The sequence below is a fragment of the Diabrotica virgifera genome, chromosome 5, assembly GCF_917563875.1.
Source record: "Diabrotica virgifera virgifera chromosome 5, PGI_DIABVI_V3a".
In the NCBI taxonomy this organism is placed as follows: Eukaryota; Metazoa; Arthropoda; class Insecta; order Coleoptera; family Chrysomelidae; genus Diabrotica; species Diabrotica virgifera.
Genome location: NC_065447.1, coordinates 74,830,762 through 74,848,060, shown reverse-complemented (window position 1 = coordinate 74,848,060; position 17,299 = coordinate 74,830,762). Strand labels below are relative to the sequence as shown.

The following is a 17,299-nucleotide window of genomic DNA, read 5'->3' as shown; positions in this document are numbered from 1 at the left end:
AGAGGGGGGAGAAATCTGCAAATTCGTAGTTTTTTTACGTTTTTCGTCAGTATTTCTAAAACTAAGCGGTTTAGCGTGAACAACCCTCTACACAAAATTATTCTACATTAAATTTGAAATAAAAAAGGCCCTATGCATAACCCTTCTAAAATGAACGGTTCCAAAGTTACGGAGGTAGTATAGTATAATTGGTCCAAAAAAAGGCCTAACCCAGACATCCAAAGTAAAAGTTTTCCTTCAACACCAAATTGTTCTATATGGTCCACATATTGTTCAGTAAAAAGTTACACCATTTTGAGCGTCCGGTTTGGGGGGGAGATGGGGGAGAAGTCGGTAAATTAGTAGTTTTTTTACGTTTTTCGTCAATATTTCTAAAATTATGCTTTAGAGTAAGAAATGTTTTATAGAAAAATGTTCTCTATAAAATTTAAAACAAAAAAGGTTTTATACATAATTGTTATAAAATCAACGGTTCCAGAGTTACGGAGGGTGAAAAGTGGAGGTTTTCGATACTTTTTATATTAACCGAATTCTCCCCCCTCTCCTCCCCAAACCCGACGCTCAAAATGGTGTGACTTTTTTCTGAACATTATGTGGACCATATAGAACAATTTGGTGTTGGAGGATAACTTTCACTTTGGATGTCTGGGTTTTTGGTATAGTTATATCATAAATATTGCCATTGATTAATAAGTACAGAGGAATATTTATAATCAATGATATTGCCCAAAAAATATAAAAAGTATCGAAAATCTCGACTTTTCACTCTCCGTAACTCTGGAACCGTTGATTTTATAACAATTATGTATGGAACATTTTTTATTTTAAATTTCATGTAGAACATTTTTGTATATAACATTGTTTACGGTAAAGCATAGTTTTACAAATATTGACGAAAAACGTCAAAAAACTACGAATTTGCAGATTTCTCCCCCCTCTCCCCCCCAAACCCGACGCTCAAAATGGTGTGACTTTTTTCTGAACAATATGTGGACCATATAGAACATTTTGGTGTTGGAGGAAAACTTTTACTTTGGATGTTTGGGTTAGACCTTTTTTTGGACCAGTTATACTATACTACCTCCGTAACTTTGGAACCATTCATTTTAGAAAGGTTATGCATAGGGCCTTTTTTATTTTAAATTTAATGTAGAACAATTTTGTATAGAGGGTTGTTCATGCTAAACCGCATAGTTTTAAAAATATTGGCGAAAAACTTAAAAACTACGAATTTACCTATTCCTCCCCCCTCTCCCCCCAAACCCGACGCTCGAAATGGTGTGACTTTTTTCTGGACATTGTGTGGGCCATATAGAACAATTTGGCGTTGAAGGATAACTTTCACTTTGGATGTCTGGGTTATGCCATCTTTTGGATCAACTATACTATACTAATAGTACATTCTTTCACGGTTTTTGCGGTAAATTTTAAAGAACCGCTTGGATTGACATGAAATTTGGCATACGCATAGCTAACATGTCAAAGAAAAAAAATGATATAGTGCCGATGTGTGCTTTTGCCCTAGGGGTGAGTTTCACCCGATCTCGGGGGGTGAAAAAATATATGTCCAAGATAAGTCCCGAAATGGATAAACTGACTAATTTTAAGTAACTTTTGTTCTATAGAGTTGTTTCACCAAATCAATACTTTTCGAGTTATTTGCAAGTGAATATGTTCATTTTTCAACAAAATAATTGTAGACGGTTTTTCGCAAATAACTCAAAACGTAGGCATTTTGTCGAAAAAAATATTCTTACCAAAACTATAGCCTATAAAAGTGAAAAAACGGTGTATATATTAGGTCTCTATACTTAGCAAAAGCAGAGTTATAGCTAATGAAAAATAGGTTCATATTCGAAAAATTCCAAATAGAATAATTCAATGTGAAATATCCAAATAATGAAGAATATTTGGGGAAAATACATTACAAATTTTTTAAAGTGTTTTAAAAAAGCTTTATTTCTCTTTTTATAAAAAAAATTTCTAGCATCAAATGTAACCAAGTTACGCTCAAAATAAAGTTGGTCCCTTTTGTTTTGGCAAAAAAAAATCAGGAATATCACCCCCCAATTAGCAACTTAAATGAAATTAATCGTAACCGCTTCACAAGTTACTTTACTTATGTTGTGTTTATATGATCTGTAAGTTTCATCGATTCAAAGTGCTTATTTTTGAAAAAATTTAGTTTAAAAATAAAATTTTATAAAAATTTAATTTTGAAAAAAATGCTGTTTTTCAAAGTAACTTTAAAATTGTTAGATATACCAAAAATCTTAAACAATAAAAAAAGTCGGCTTTACTTTTCTGAATATTTTGCATTTTTTGTTTTTCTGTAAAACAAAAATTGGTTAAGATTCGGTGTTTCTAAATTTGCATACACTCGTGATAAGTGACTCGTTCAAGCCCTTTTAACTACAGCTCTTTCAAAAATAAGGACTTTGAACCGATGAAACTTACAGATCATGATCAATAACCTACATACGCGAGTAAAAAACTTGTGAAGTGGTAACAATTAAGTTCATTTGAAATGCTAATTAGGGGGTGATTTTCCCGATTTCTTACCAAAAAAAAAGTGACCAACTTTATTTTGAGCGTAACTTGTTTACTTTTGATGCTAAAAAATTTTTTTAAAAAACAAAAATAATCATTTTTTAAATACTTTAAAAAAATTTAAATGAGGTTTGTTCAAAAAAGTGCTTCGGTTTTTGGTTATGGCACGATAAAATATTCGATTTGGAATTTGACGAATATGAACCTATTTTTAATTAGCTATAACTCTGCTTCTACTAGGTATAGTGACCTAATATATACACCATGTTTTTCACTTTTTTACGTGCTATACTTTTGATAAGAATTTTTTTTCGACCAAATACTTACTTTTTGAGTTATTTGCGAGAAACCGTCTGAAAACAGGGTTATTTTGTAAAAAATTAACATATTCACTCGCAAATAACTCGAAAAGTATTAACTTGGTGAAAAAACTTTATAGAACAAAAGTTGCTTAGAATTAGTCATTGTATCCATTTCCGGACTTATTTAGAACATATATTTTTCACACCCTAAAGGGGGTGACACTCACACCTAGGGCAAAAGCACACATCGGCACAATATCACTTTTTTTCTTTGACTTGTTAGCTATGTGTATGCCAAATTTCATGTCAATCAAAGCGGTTCTTTAAAATTTAGAGGTTTTGCAATATTTTACCTTTAAAGAACGTACTATGATACCAAGAACTCAAAAATCGTTAAGAATAAAATCTCGACAGCGTTACCTCGAAAAACTCATAAGATAATAAAATATTTTTGAATTTTTTGTTTCACATAATCCAGTGATGAGTTCTGATGTTCACCGCAAAATGCATTTTTTAGGTGTCTGTAATTTGCCACCGTTGGCTTATTTTTCAATATTTTTCATTGAATTTGTTTTAAAATATTCTTTGAATATACCTAATATGCTTATTTAATTTAAAAACAAGTACCATAGTTTAAAAAAAAATCACAAAAATGTACTTGAAATGTTGATTTCAAACCATACCCCCTGTTTTGGCTTTTAGCAAACCAAATGGAAAAATTTAATAATAATAACTTACCGAGATTTTCTTAGATTTTCTTCGTGTTGTTAAATGTTGAAGCACTATTTTCGGTGGCATTAAGGAAAATGAAGGATGGGATAAAAGAAGGGAACTTACCGAAAATATGTTGTCTGGTATCGTCAATTTGTCTCACGGAAAACACACACAAAATCAAATTAAAATTGTCAAAGTGTACTATACGTTCCGACCGTATGTCTGTTAACGACTGACTGACTTAACATAAAGGACAGAAGATTATGCTTACTTAGAACTGTGTTGCCAAGACGTTCCCGAATTAAAATAAATGAAATATATATTCATATTGGCGCAAACATAGCCCCCGCCCTGAAAAACCCATTTTTCAGCCAAATCTGTATGCAATTTGTGCCGAAAACACAATAAAAAAAACTAGTTCCAAATAAATACTCAAAGGACCAGGCATAAATTAATATACCAAAATTTTCAGAGTTAATTACCGTAACTCAAAAAAAATAATCGAAAAAAAAATAAATAAATTCTAATGAAAAATACCTATAACTATATACAAAAGATATTACTGTAAATTTATTGATTCGGAAGAGGGCATACCTTCAAAACTGGTCGTGTAAATGTCCCTTTCGAAGTTTTTACAGTAACATTTCTAACAACTCCGTCTTTACCCGGATGAACCTCAGTAACAATGGCCAACGGCCAACAAAGTGTAGGTACATTGTCTACCTTTAAAATAACAACCGTTCCGATTTTAACATTAGGCAAATCTATATTCCATTTTTCTCTAGTTTGTAAGGTAGTCAAATATTCCAAACGCCACCTTTTCCAGAAATCTTGCACAATTCGATCGATTAACTGGAACCTATCTAACCGGTTTATATTTAAATCTGTTAAATCGTCGGCCGGCAAACTTCCTAACGGTGTTAAATTTAAAAAATGTGATGGAGTTAATACCGATATTTGAGATGAATCAGTTGGTCGACGACAAAGAGGTCTCGAATTTAAGATTGCCTCTATTTGAATTAATAGAGTATTTAACTCTTCATATGTTAACAACTGATCCCTATGACCTTATAGAGATGCGACTTAGCGCTCTTTACATTACTTTCCCAAAGACCCCCGTGACTCGGACTTTGTGGACTTATAAATTTCCATTCCACACCGTTCAAATTTAATTCACATAACAGTGCATTTTGATATTCTTCCGAACTAGCAAACCGATTAATTTCACTTAAAACCGTTTTCGCACAAACAAAAGATGATCCCTGATCAGAATACAAAACCTTGCATGGGCCCCTTCTTGCTAAAAGTCTTTTAAATGTTTGCATAAAATGTGGTGTGCTTAAAGAACTCACCAATTCTAAATGAACCGCTTTTGTGCTTAAACAAACCGCTAATAAACAATACGATTTATGAACCGCCGCATTACGTTTTTTACCTAATGTAATATTTATTGGCCCAAAATAGTCAACCCCTACGTGTAAAAAGGGTTTAGTAGCAGTAACCCTCGATACCGGTAAATCTGCCATGAGCGGTGTCAAAATTTTCGGTTTATTTCTAAAACAACGATTGCATTTAAAAACCCGATTTCTTATAAGATTTCTTGCCCCAAGAATCCAATACTTTTGACGCAATAAAGCTTCAAGCAAATATGCCCCCGTATGCATATAAATTATATGATAAAAATCAACAATCCGTTCAACTAACGTTTCTTTTCCCGGTAAAATTAGTGGATGTTTTCCCGAAAAACTAAGGGATGAATTATTAAGTCGTCCCCCCACCATAAGTAAACCGTCTTGTAAAAATGGCCGTAATTTCTTAAGCTGTGTTTTACATTGTTTGTTTTCTTTTATCATTTTTATTTCAGTTTCAAAATGTTTTAACTGAATTAAATAACATTCTGCTGTTCTTAGCGCAGTAGCCGTAATTAATTTTTGCACAGGAATTAATTTTAACAACATTAAAACCCGAACCGTAATCCGTAAAATTTTATGCCAGCTAGAATGACGTTCAACCAATTCAAGTAAGGGATGAATTTTTTCACCCTGCTTCTCCTCCTCAATAACCAAAACCTTAACCTCCGAAATATCCGATTCTAATATTGAAGAAGGCCAGTCCGATTCCCGTAATTTTATCCAACTAGGACCTTGTAACCAAAGTTCATGATTTATTAATTGTGAGGGTGTCAACCCTCTTGACAAGCAGTCCGCGGGATTATTTTTACCTTCAATATGTTGCCATGAAATATTAGGAAGGTTTTCTTTAATTTGCTGCACTCGATTAGCTACAAAAATATCTTTGGTATTTGCCGAAGTTAACCAACTCACCACCGTGGTCGAATCAGAATACGCAACTAGTTGTGAAATATGAGTAAGTTTGCTATAATTTTCAAATATTAATTTCAGCAAAGATGATAACAACAAAGCCGCGCATAATTCTAGCTTCGGAATGGTCATGGTCTTTTTTAAAGGTGCACATCTCGATTTTGCAGCAACCAGTCTCACACTCACTTCACCGCTAGAATTTACAACCCTTAAATAAACTACCCCACCGTAACCGTCTTGACTTGCATCCGCAAACCCCAAAATCATAATCGGAACATCCCTCATGGCTCCTACATGTCTAGGGACCTCAAATTTTGAAAAATCTTGCCATTCATTGCATACCTTTTCCCATGATTTTTTAATCGTATCCGGGGGTGAGTCATCCCAACCCAATTTTAGTTGCCATAACTCCCTGATCATTAACTTTAAATGCAAAATAAATGGAGCAATCAGACCAATAGGATCATAACATTTTGCAGTAAGAGATAAAATCTTACGTTTTGTACAATTTTTATCGGGGGTGGTTAACCTATAGTTCAAAACATCCCTCTGCGGATCCCATTGCATCCCTAAAACTTTAGTCTCCGATTTAAATGTAACCGAATTTTGTAAACGTTTTTCCAGCGGAATTTCTGATAACAAATTGTCCAAATTAGTCGACCATTTAACTAAGTCAAAACAACCACCTTTGAAGAGCTTTACCGATTGATTATATAATTCTTTAGCTTCAATTTCGTCCGCAACACTCGTTAAAAAATCATCCATATATAGCCCTGAAGAAATATATTTTTTAGCTAAAGGATAATCTTTGCCATCTTCATTTATCAATTGCTGAACCGTCCGTAGCGCTAAAAAAGGTGACGACCTTAAACCGAACGCAACCACCGTAAATTCATACGTTTTTATTTCCTCGTTTGGATCAAATCTCCATAATATTCTTTGAAACCGCCAGTGATCTTGTACTAATTTTATTTGTAAAAACATCTTTTTTAAATCCGAACTCAATGCTACTGGAAAAAGCCGAAAATTTATTAATAAAGTGCATATGTCCGCCTGCAGTTTAGGCCCGCTATGCAATAAATCATTCAAGGAGACATCACTGTCTGAAGGGCAAGATGCATCCAATACGATACGTATAGGTGTACTTAAACTCTCTAATTTTATTACAGGGTGATGACTAATATAATAGGATAAGTCACAATCTTCTTTTTCCAATAATTTCAAGTATCCTTGATCCAAAAAATCCTGCATAATTTTATTGTAATCCGCACGCAAGCTGTCCGATTTTGTTAACCGTTTTTCCAAGGTTTTTAACCGATTTTCCGCCGAAACCCTTGAATTTCCCAAATTTTTTGGTGAACTTTTAAAAGGTAATGCAACAGTAAACCGGCCCGATATATCCCTGGAAACCGTGGTTTTATAAATATTTTCACATTCTATAGCGTCTAAATCCGGAATTTCCCGTTTTGGAACCTACTCTAATTCCCAAAATTTTGTCAAAATTTGTTCAATCGATGTTTCTTCCCTTAAAGTGAGCAAATTTATGGGAGTGGAATATTCCGTATCCACCTGACCCATAATAACATACCCGAACGTTGTTTCTAAAGCCGCCCCTAAACCTGAAGAACTCAAAATCCGATTACCGCCGAAAAGAATAGGAAAAAACTGCGCACCGATTATGCCATCGATTGATTTAGGTTCAAAAAACTTATCGTCCGCTAATTGTAAATTTTTAAATTCCGATAAAGTTTGCAAATTTAATTTCGTTTTTGGCAATTTATCTGTAATATGATCAATAACTAAAGCTTGAACATCGTATTTTGAACGTCGTATTTACCGACTGAGAGTTTTGTCCCAAACCTTGTACCGAAGAATTAATTTTTGTATATCTAAGACCTAGTTTTTTACAACATTCCGTGGTCAAAAGATTACACTGACTACCGTTGTCCAAAATAAACCGCGCCGTTGCATTTTGTAAAGGACTATTTAACACACATACCGTTACCGTTGCTAATAGAACCGTTTTTTCCTGATTTCTACTCAAAAAACTAGAATTTTGAAACGCACAATTAACTGAACCCGAATTGTGGTTATTGGAACCCGTTTCTGGAATACCGACACCAGAATTTGGTTGATTATTTTGATTATTTTCCTTCACACCCCTTATTTCCGGTTTTCCTGCGCATAAAAGAAAATGATGATTCTTGGCACACTGGGCACACGGTCTTTTTAAGCACTGTCTTACACCATGTGACTGGGAAAAACACAGAAAGCATAAATTATTATTTTTTACCAAATTGTACCTTTGTGTAGGATTCATAGCCTTAAATTTATCACACCTACCCAAAAAATGTGACGATTTTTTACATAAAACACAAAAAGGCATTCTGTTATTGTTTTTATTCTCATGCTGGCTTACAAAAAATGATTTCGAATTTTTATTTTTATAATAGCCACCGGAGCTAGCCTCTTGTGAGTCACTATTATGCAAAATTTTTGTTTGATCCTTAACAAATTTAATTAAATCCGTGTAAGTAGGAATAACCGTTCCGCGCATGTGATTTTCAAAAGATTTTACCGTTTCCCTTTCCAGTTTTGAGAGTGCATGATAAAGTAAAATAAAATCCGTTAAATCCGGGACATCCAACTTTTTTAAGGCATTAACCGAGGCGTCAAAGATTTCTAAAAAACTGTTTAAGATTTTTTTCAGATTCCGATTGCAAGGATTTAAAATTAAAAATTTGTTGTAAATAAGTGTTTGCTAACAACCTTTTATTATGATATTTTTCTAAAAGTGCTTTCCATAACGTGTCATAATTATCCCCAGAAGTAGCTATTCCCGCACAAATACTAAGGGCCGATCCCTTTAAATGTGAAACCAAAAGCCGAGCCTTATCTGCATCCGTCAGCTGGAAATTATCGTGTACCAATGGTTTGTAAATCGAATAAAAAGTTTCCCATTCCTTTGGTTCTCCGTGGAAATCTGGAATAGTGATTTTTGGCAAAAGACTGTGTACATTACACTGTTGTTGTGTACTTTGCTGTAAAGTTGGATTTACAATATTGGTGCTTGGTTTTAATTTTGTATAAGCCGCCCTTGCTTCACAACACATTTCGTTAATAACAGACATCACCTGAAAATCTGGTTTATAGTTTTCATCAACGTCAAACCCGACTGCGTTGATTTCATCCAAAATTTTGAGAATTTCTGTCCTTGTCGAATCCATCGACTGATACAAGTTTGTGAATTTTTTAATGGTGTTATCCGTAGTTAAGTTTTTCGATAAGTCATATAAAGTCTGAATAATTGTATAAAGCGTTTCTTTTTTAGCCGTTAATATTTTAAATTGCCTTTCGTAAGTAGTCATTGTTACTGAAATCAATCCGCAAAATCAGAAAAAAACAAAGTCTACTTTAAGAAAACTGTAGCATATAACAAACCAGGTCTGAGTATAAATTTTGAATAAAATTAATTAATTATAGAGATTTGTTAAAAAACAAGCCTTCCGGGCAGTTATTATGCAAACTCTTTATTTTGTTTAGAACCGTGAATCAAATTTAGTATTTGTTTACAAAATAATTTTTATTCATACATCCGAATTTTTCCGTAACCGATTGAGTCGAAAAATATTCACGTTTGACAACACCGCAAATATTTAAAAACCTAACTTCTTTCACGCCCGAAGCCCAAGTTGTTCCGAGAAACAAAAACGATACAAATACAAAAATCAGCAAAAAGTTATCACAGAGTTTTTTTTTCCGATACGTGCCGACATTAAATTTTACCGAACAATTTGTTTCTAAATAAGAATATTATTATTTAATAATACAAAACTAAGCAAAGCAAACTGTAAACCTACGCTGAATATCCGGCTCGAAGGACCAATTATGTTTTGGCTTTTAGCAAACCAAATGGAAAAATTTAATAATAATAACTTACCGAGATTTTCTTAGATTTTCTTCGTGTTGTTAAATGTTGAAGCACTATTTTCGGTGGCATTAAGGAAAATGAAGGATGGGATAAAAGAAGGGAACTTACCGAAAATATGTTGTCTGGTATCGTCAATTTGTCTCACGGAAAACACACACAAAATCAAATTAAAATTGTCAAAGTGTACTATACGTTCCGACCGTATGTCTGTTAACGACTGACTGACTACTGACTTAACATAAAGGACAGAAGATTATGCTTACTTAGAACTGTGTTGCCAAGACGTTCCCGAATTAAAATAAATGAAATATATATTCATATTGGCGCAAACACCCCCTTCATAATGCTAGTTTTCTTGTTTTTGATGTTATATTTCGGCTTTATCCTTTTTTTTTTATAAAAACATATTAAAATTAAATAATATATTACACTTTCCAAGCTTTGCTTTGACTTCATTATAAAATTTCTAAAGGAAATAATAGTGCTTCAAATTGTGAATTTATTTCGATTAATAGTTACCATAGTTTTGCCATTATCTCATTGGAGATAAATTAGTGAGGATATTCTCATTAGGAATAAAAATGAAAAAAGTTCATATTTACCTGCTGACATCTTTCTTCTACGCCTCCAACAATAGGAGCAGGTGGTTTATAATAGTTTTTAAATTTCTCAAATCTATTATTCTCCAAAAGCAAGACTTTCATAGGTTCCTCCTGATTACTTTCATCATCTGACAAATCATCTTCATACAAGGTTTCATTGTCGTCATCTGTGTCATTTTCGTCCAGACCATGATTTTCTGGATTAGTGTTAGCAGGTACGTATAGGTCTGACAGCATATACAGCGATGATGTGACTATTTCTGGATATTTCTCTTCGGGTAACAGTTTAATGCAGTTCTTTAAAAGGGTTCTTATTGTACCAGGTTGAGGTCGCTCTGACGAATGTTTCATATTTCTAGCTACACGGTATAGGAGCATGGCCACTGGAATGGTAAATGGATTCTGGCCTTTTTCAACGTCTTTTTCTGAACAGAGACTAGTCAAATCATACAGCTTGATTACCTATAAAAAAACTATTAATAATTGCTGTAGTATTTTTATATAAATGGATTACGGATGTCCATCTGTGCATCATTAATACAAGGCAAAATAGTTATCAGATGTTCCAGAACACATTAATTGTTAGTTTGATGAGCGCTTGTAAACTAAATAGACTACTTTCATGAACCTCACTAACATTTAGTGACATCAATCTACGATTGAAGCTATGAAATCCGACATTACTTACTGAAAATATTTATGTTTTTGGCAATTATTATAGTAGTTTTGAAATGAGACAAAAATGATGCAGAAATGCGAAACTAATAGATAAATTAAAAATGCAAAAAAATTTAATTGGCATTAATAATACTCTCTCTTGGCATAAAGATAAGAATGCTGCGATGCTACGTCTTCTCTGTCCTTTTATGGTGTTGAATCGGGGACCTTGAAAGACGATATGTGCAGAAAATTTGAAGCACTTGAGATGTGGCTATATCGGAAAATACTTAAAATGCTGTGGACTGACCAAGTCACAAATGAGAAGGTCCTCAGAAGAATGAAGAAGATTCGAGAGGTACTAACCAACCTCAAATCTCGAAAGTTACAATACTTCAGAGACATTATGCGAAATAAATCCAGATGTGCCCTCCAACAAGCCATCCTGCAAGGAAAAATATTTGAAAATCGGGGTCCACGAGGAACATCCTGGTTCAAGAACCTCAAAACCTGGTTCAACACAAATGTAAATATTGCCATAATGATCGCCAACATTCGTCACGGATAGGCATATCAGAAGAAGAATACCCTCATTTTTACTACATAATGAATTATTTGTTAAAATATAATAATTGCAATATGAATAAAAAGTAAAATCTCTTTTTTTTCTTACCTCTTCATCCTTTCCTTTAAATAGCCAATATGTATGACCAGATTTAGTAGCATTGGACTTCAAGAAACTGAGAATGCTTTGTGCAACGTCCCTTATCAATTTTGGTGAAAATTTAGAATTATCCATTCTAGGCAGGTCTTCTGTTTTGACTAATTCATACTTTTGGACAATTCCATTTAAATGGTAACACATTACTACCTCAGGTACGTTGGACATTAAGTTATCAAGCCAGTAATCTATTCCTGTTAATACACTTATTGGTTTATTCATATCCCTAAGTCTAAGGGATATGCATGGATGAGTACCTCCACCAAAAATTGGCATGTCTGTTCCTGAAAATCAAAAGTATATATCAATGGTTTGCAGTTTTTGAAGCTTCTTATACAATACCACAGTATATACAGTGATGAGCGCGCTAATAACCGGCAAAATACCTCAAAAGATGGAAAACATAATACATTGCGAAACAAAATGAGATGAAACTAGTGGAGGTGGAAATTATCGTTATGAACGTCTAAAATAACATTACATTACATAGTTTCCCACCTTTAGACGTATCAGAGGAGTATGACAACTGTCACTGTGACAGTAAAATTTTATAAAATACTTCTGTCATAGACGTCTAAAGGTGGGAAACTATGTAACGTAATGTTAATTCAATACGTTTATAACGATAATTTCCACCTCCACTAGTTTCATCTCTTTTTGTTTCGCAATGTATTATGTTTTCCATCTTTTGAGCAATTTTGCCGGATATTAGCGTGCTCATCACTGTATAACAAACAGTAATGGCACTCTGAAACCTTGATGAAATCACGCATTTTTTTCCATGTAGACAGATTACAGTGAAAAGTCGAAAAACTGACAGTGCGTCTGCATACTTTCAATTGGCTTTCAATCTTTAAGGTTTGACTAGCAACTCTGGTGCATAGTAGCACGGTTGCTGCTGGTTTAACCTTGTACACTTGTTTTAATATGTTTTTCTTCTTGAAGCTGTTGGAACTACTGAGATCATTCAAAGATTTGATAATTTATTTGAGCCATTTAATTCATCTAATATTTCTAACAATAAGCCCTATAATAGGGCTTTTAGTAATTCTGATTGCCAGAAATATTTTTCATTGAGCCAGTCCGGTCGTAACTTTTCGCTGCAGATGACAGATAACAACATGGCTGCTTCTACAAAACGAGACTTCAAAAACTTCAAAGGCGCCAAGGAGAGTGTCACTACCGTTTATTTTTAATACTGTGACAATACGCTAAAATCGGCAACTTTGCTTATTCCACTACTATTATGACGAATGTCAGCGGAATACGGAGTTAGAATTAGCAGGAATAGGTGCATTAGCGTGAGAAGAAAGGATCCTCTCGTAGTAGACTGTGCGCAGTGTTGCCATTTATACAGTAGACTCCCTCTATAACGAGGACTGAAATGACGGACTAATTACCTTGTTATAAGCGGATCTCGTTATATCAGACAACAGACAACAATAATATTGAAATGTTTAGGGTGAAGGGTTGTGAAAGGTTGGAGGGTTATAGTTCAATAGGAATTTCATGGGACACCTAATGTACCTCGTTATAAGCGTAACCTCGTAATATCCGTGTTCTTTATAGAGAGAGTCCACTGTAGTATGTATATGTAATTTCAAACTAGACATGCTGTATCTACTACAATGAGCAGTGTATTGTATATCACTCAAATAAAATTATTTATTACCTAGTAGCATTTCTATATCCTCAAAGGTCCACAAAACATTTGTATTATACTTATGGGCAGAGGTAGGTGAATCGGGGCATTCAGCAGAAGGTGAAGGTTCTGGTAATAAAGGATCTTTGACAGGCTGATAAGTATTAGATTCTAACAAATCACTACTTTCAGCTTTTTCTGTAGGAACTAAACTGTGATATAAAAACTTTGAAACCAGACTTTTTTCTTTTAAAGCTTCTCTTCTTCTGCTATTGATGTAAATGTGCTTGTTCTCTTCATATGTTGCCCTGCTAATATTATCAACGAAAAACTTTCTCAGCCATTCCCATTCTGTTTCTGCTGTTCTTAAGAGATGTTTGTAAATGTCAAAATCATCTATCAGTAACGTATTTTCTATGCGGTGGACCATCATGCTTATATGACCTTTCTTATGGTATGGAATTTTCAGCAGCTTTTTAATATTTTCTGCGTCAGATACTACATCGACCTCCCCAACGCAATCCGGAAACATATGTGCCATTTTGAAACTAAAATTTTTAATGAACTATTAATAAAAGAGCTTTTTTACTGAATATACAGTTTGGTAAAGAATGGGCCATAGCTTAACCTTAGATTCCTGAGGTTAAAATAGGTTTATTTAAGCTAACTTACCTTAGTACAAAAGTCGATAATAACCTAAATACAGGGTGTCAAAGTTAAACTTTTATTTTATTTATTTTTGAATATTTCCTGACCGGCATGGGACAACAACACGAAATTTGGAAAGTGGTGCTGGTATTGTACAATCTACTAAATTATGTTAAACAAACGTTTCTGGCTACTACCAGAGGCGTACGATGGAGGAACGTGAATGGTTGACCCTTCCCAAATTCTACGCCACTGGCGGAATTGCTATTTCAGTGCAATTTTTTGATTTTCCAATACTTTCTATGTAAAAAACATACTCTTCATTCGTAACGATAAAGCCATTAGTTTTCGAGATATTTGAAGCTAAAAATGAAGGAGCATAATACATTAATCAAAATAAGTGGGCCTTTTCATTTTTAACTTCAAATATCTCGAAAACTAATGACTTTATCGTTACGAATGAAGAGTATATTATTTGCATAGAAAGTATTGGAGAATCTAAAAATTATGCTAAAATAGCAGTTTAATCAGTGGCGTAGAATTTGGGAAGGGTCAACCATTCACTTTCCCCTGTCGTACGCCTCTGATATTAACCACAAACGATTATTTAACATAATTTAGTAGGGTGTACAGTACCTACACTTTCTGCCAAGTACCATAAGGATATGTCAAATAGTTTTATAGTACCGGGCACACATAGTTCTTAAAGTTTTAAATAAAGAATAAATTATTAAAAAAAAGAATACTTTAAAATAATTTGACATATCCGTGTGATACTTGGCAGAAAGTGTAGGCATTGTACACCCCACTAAATTATGTTAAAAAATCGTTTCTGGCTACTACCAGAGGCGTATGACAGGGAAAAGTGAATGGTTGACCCTTCCCAAATTCTACGCCACTGATGAAACTGCTATTTTAGCATAATTTTTAAATTCTCCAATGCTTTCTATGCAAATAATATACTCTTCATTCGTAACAATAAAGTCATTAGTTTTCGAGATATTTGAAGTTAAAAATGAAAAGGCACACTTATTTTGATTAATGTATTATGCTCCTTCGTTTTTAGCTTCAAATATCTCGAAAACTAATGGCTTTATCGTTACGAATGAACAGTATTTTTTTACATAGAAAGAATTGGAGAATCAAAAAATTGCACTAAAATAGCAATTCCGCCAGTGGCATAGAATTTGGGAAGGGTCAACCATTCACGTTCCCCCGTTGTACGCCTCTGGTAGTAGCAAGAAACGTTTGTTTAACATAATTTAGTAGATTGTACAATACCAGCACCACTTACCAAATTGTTGTTGTCCCATGCCTGTCAGGAAATATTCAAAAATAAAATAAAATAAAAGTTTAACTTTGACACCCTGTATTTTGGTTATTATCAACTTTTGTACTAAGGTAAGTTAGCTTAAATCGACCTATTTTAAGACCAGGAATCTAAGGTTAAGCTATGGCCCATTCTTTACCAAACACCCTATACAAAAACATAAACAATTGACAGTTTACTTAAAAATAAATATGCAAACATTCATACAGTTACAAGATTCATACATGAAGCATTAGCGAACTTCTTTGTACTAGATCCCATTTCTTGTGAAAATTTCTTGCTGTTCTTATCCGATGCTCCACATTATATGGTCAAAGAGAACAAAATATTATTCAAAAGTTTAACACGTAACATGTTTGGCACATGGTGTTAATTCAATCGCGGCAAGAATTAGAAAATCCTTTGCTCTTATTAATGAATTTGTGTTTAATCTAACAAAAAAAGAATGTGAAAGTACTTTGTACGCACGTAAGAAGTTATTCTTCTATTATATAATTTTAACGAAGTAAATATACTTAACAGGTTATTTGTATTCTATTTAAATATTAAACTAACTTTCTTATCTACCACTTTCAAAAAATTTTTATTAAAACAACCAAAAATAAAAAAAAATTAATCGTCCAGGATTGGAACCTGGGACCTTTCGATCTCTGACCGAACGCTCAACAACTAGACCACCGAGTCTCCTGGAATTGACACGTAAGTTTCGGATATAATTACACAATACGGTGACAAATAGATTGAGTGGTATCATGATAAAAATGTTATACGTACATATTTTATTATCTTACTACAGAAGAAGAGAAATTCAAAGACACAAAAATTATAATAAATAATACATTTACTAAAATCACTAATATATTCTTTTAATGACTTATTTGCGCTGACACAGATACTATCTTGAAAGATTAGAAACGAACTACATACTGTCTGTGTGCGCATGCGCGCAGATTTATGAAAAATTTTACTCTCAATCGCGCCTAATGAAGAATAACTTCAAAAAAGTTTTTTCAAAGCACCTTTAAGAATTCAGTATTACAAAATAAATCTTCCCAATGTTCCTCTTTTCCTCAACTACTTCATATTGATGGCAATTTATGTAAATGTGAAATCCAAGCTAACTAGAAAGTTACGGGACAATAGAATGATATCTCTATAGTTACTTTGTTCATTTCATCATTTTTGTCTATTTTATTCCCATTACTTGTTAAATTTCCAATAACCCTTCTATATTAACCAGTCTTGTATTTACAAAAACCCATAGAAATCAGGCTCTACACCTACAGGATGGGGTTTGCCACATGGTACATGCACACCGGTGTTACCTTAGCCATAAATTCCATCCATAAATTTTTTTTTCATATTTTCACAAAAATTTGGTATAAATTTATCAAAAATGAATAAAACAGATAATATTGACAAGAAAAATGTTATATATGTTACATATGTTTGGAAAAAAAAATTTAAGCCGGCGATGTATTGACGGTGAGTAGATAATGCCACTCAAATTCAAAAATCCTTTATGGATGGTACGTTAGTCAACTTTTTTTCTCAGTTTTTTGTTAAATTCTCAAAGTAAATATAATAAAGCATAACATATAAAAAAATCGTGATGGAGGTATTTTCCAAAACAAGCGAAAAAAATTCTGAAACTTAGATGTATTGCGGGCTATTCGGTAATACGTCTCACATTCAAAAATCCTTTATGGATGGTACGTTAGTCAACTTTTTTTCTCAGTTTCTTGTTAAATTCTCAAAGTAAATATAATAAAGCATAACATATAAAAAAATCGTGATGGAGGTATTTTTCAAAACAAGCGAAAAAAATTCTGAAACTTATATGTATTGCGGGCTATTCGTTAATACGTCTCAAATTCAAAA

The 17,299-nt window shown here is 33.3% G+C and overlaps 1 protein-coding gene across 2 annotated transcripts in view; it reads right to left on the bottom strand.

The window, feature by feature from the left end:
- Positions 1-17,299, bottom strand: part of LOC114326677 (erythroid differentiation-related factor 1) — an 86,170-nt gene that overhangs the window by 37,777 nt on the left and 31,094 nt on the right. For both annotated transcript variants that reach the window (XM_050650145.1, XM_050650146.1), the window contains 3 exons: positions 13,471-13,988; positions 11,751-12,082; positions 10,421-10,882 (listed from right to left, as the gene is read on the bottom strand). In XM_050650145.1, the coding sequence (XP_050506102.1) occupies positions 10,421-10,882; positions 11,751-12,082; positions 13,471-13,988 (1,312 nt within the window). The remainder of the gene's footprint in view (positions 1-10,420; positions 10,883-11,750; positions 12,083-13,470; positions 13,989-17,299) is intronic.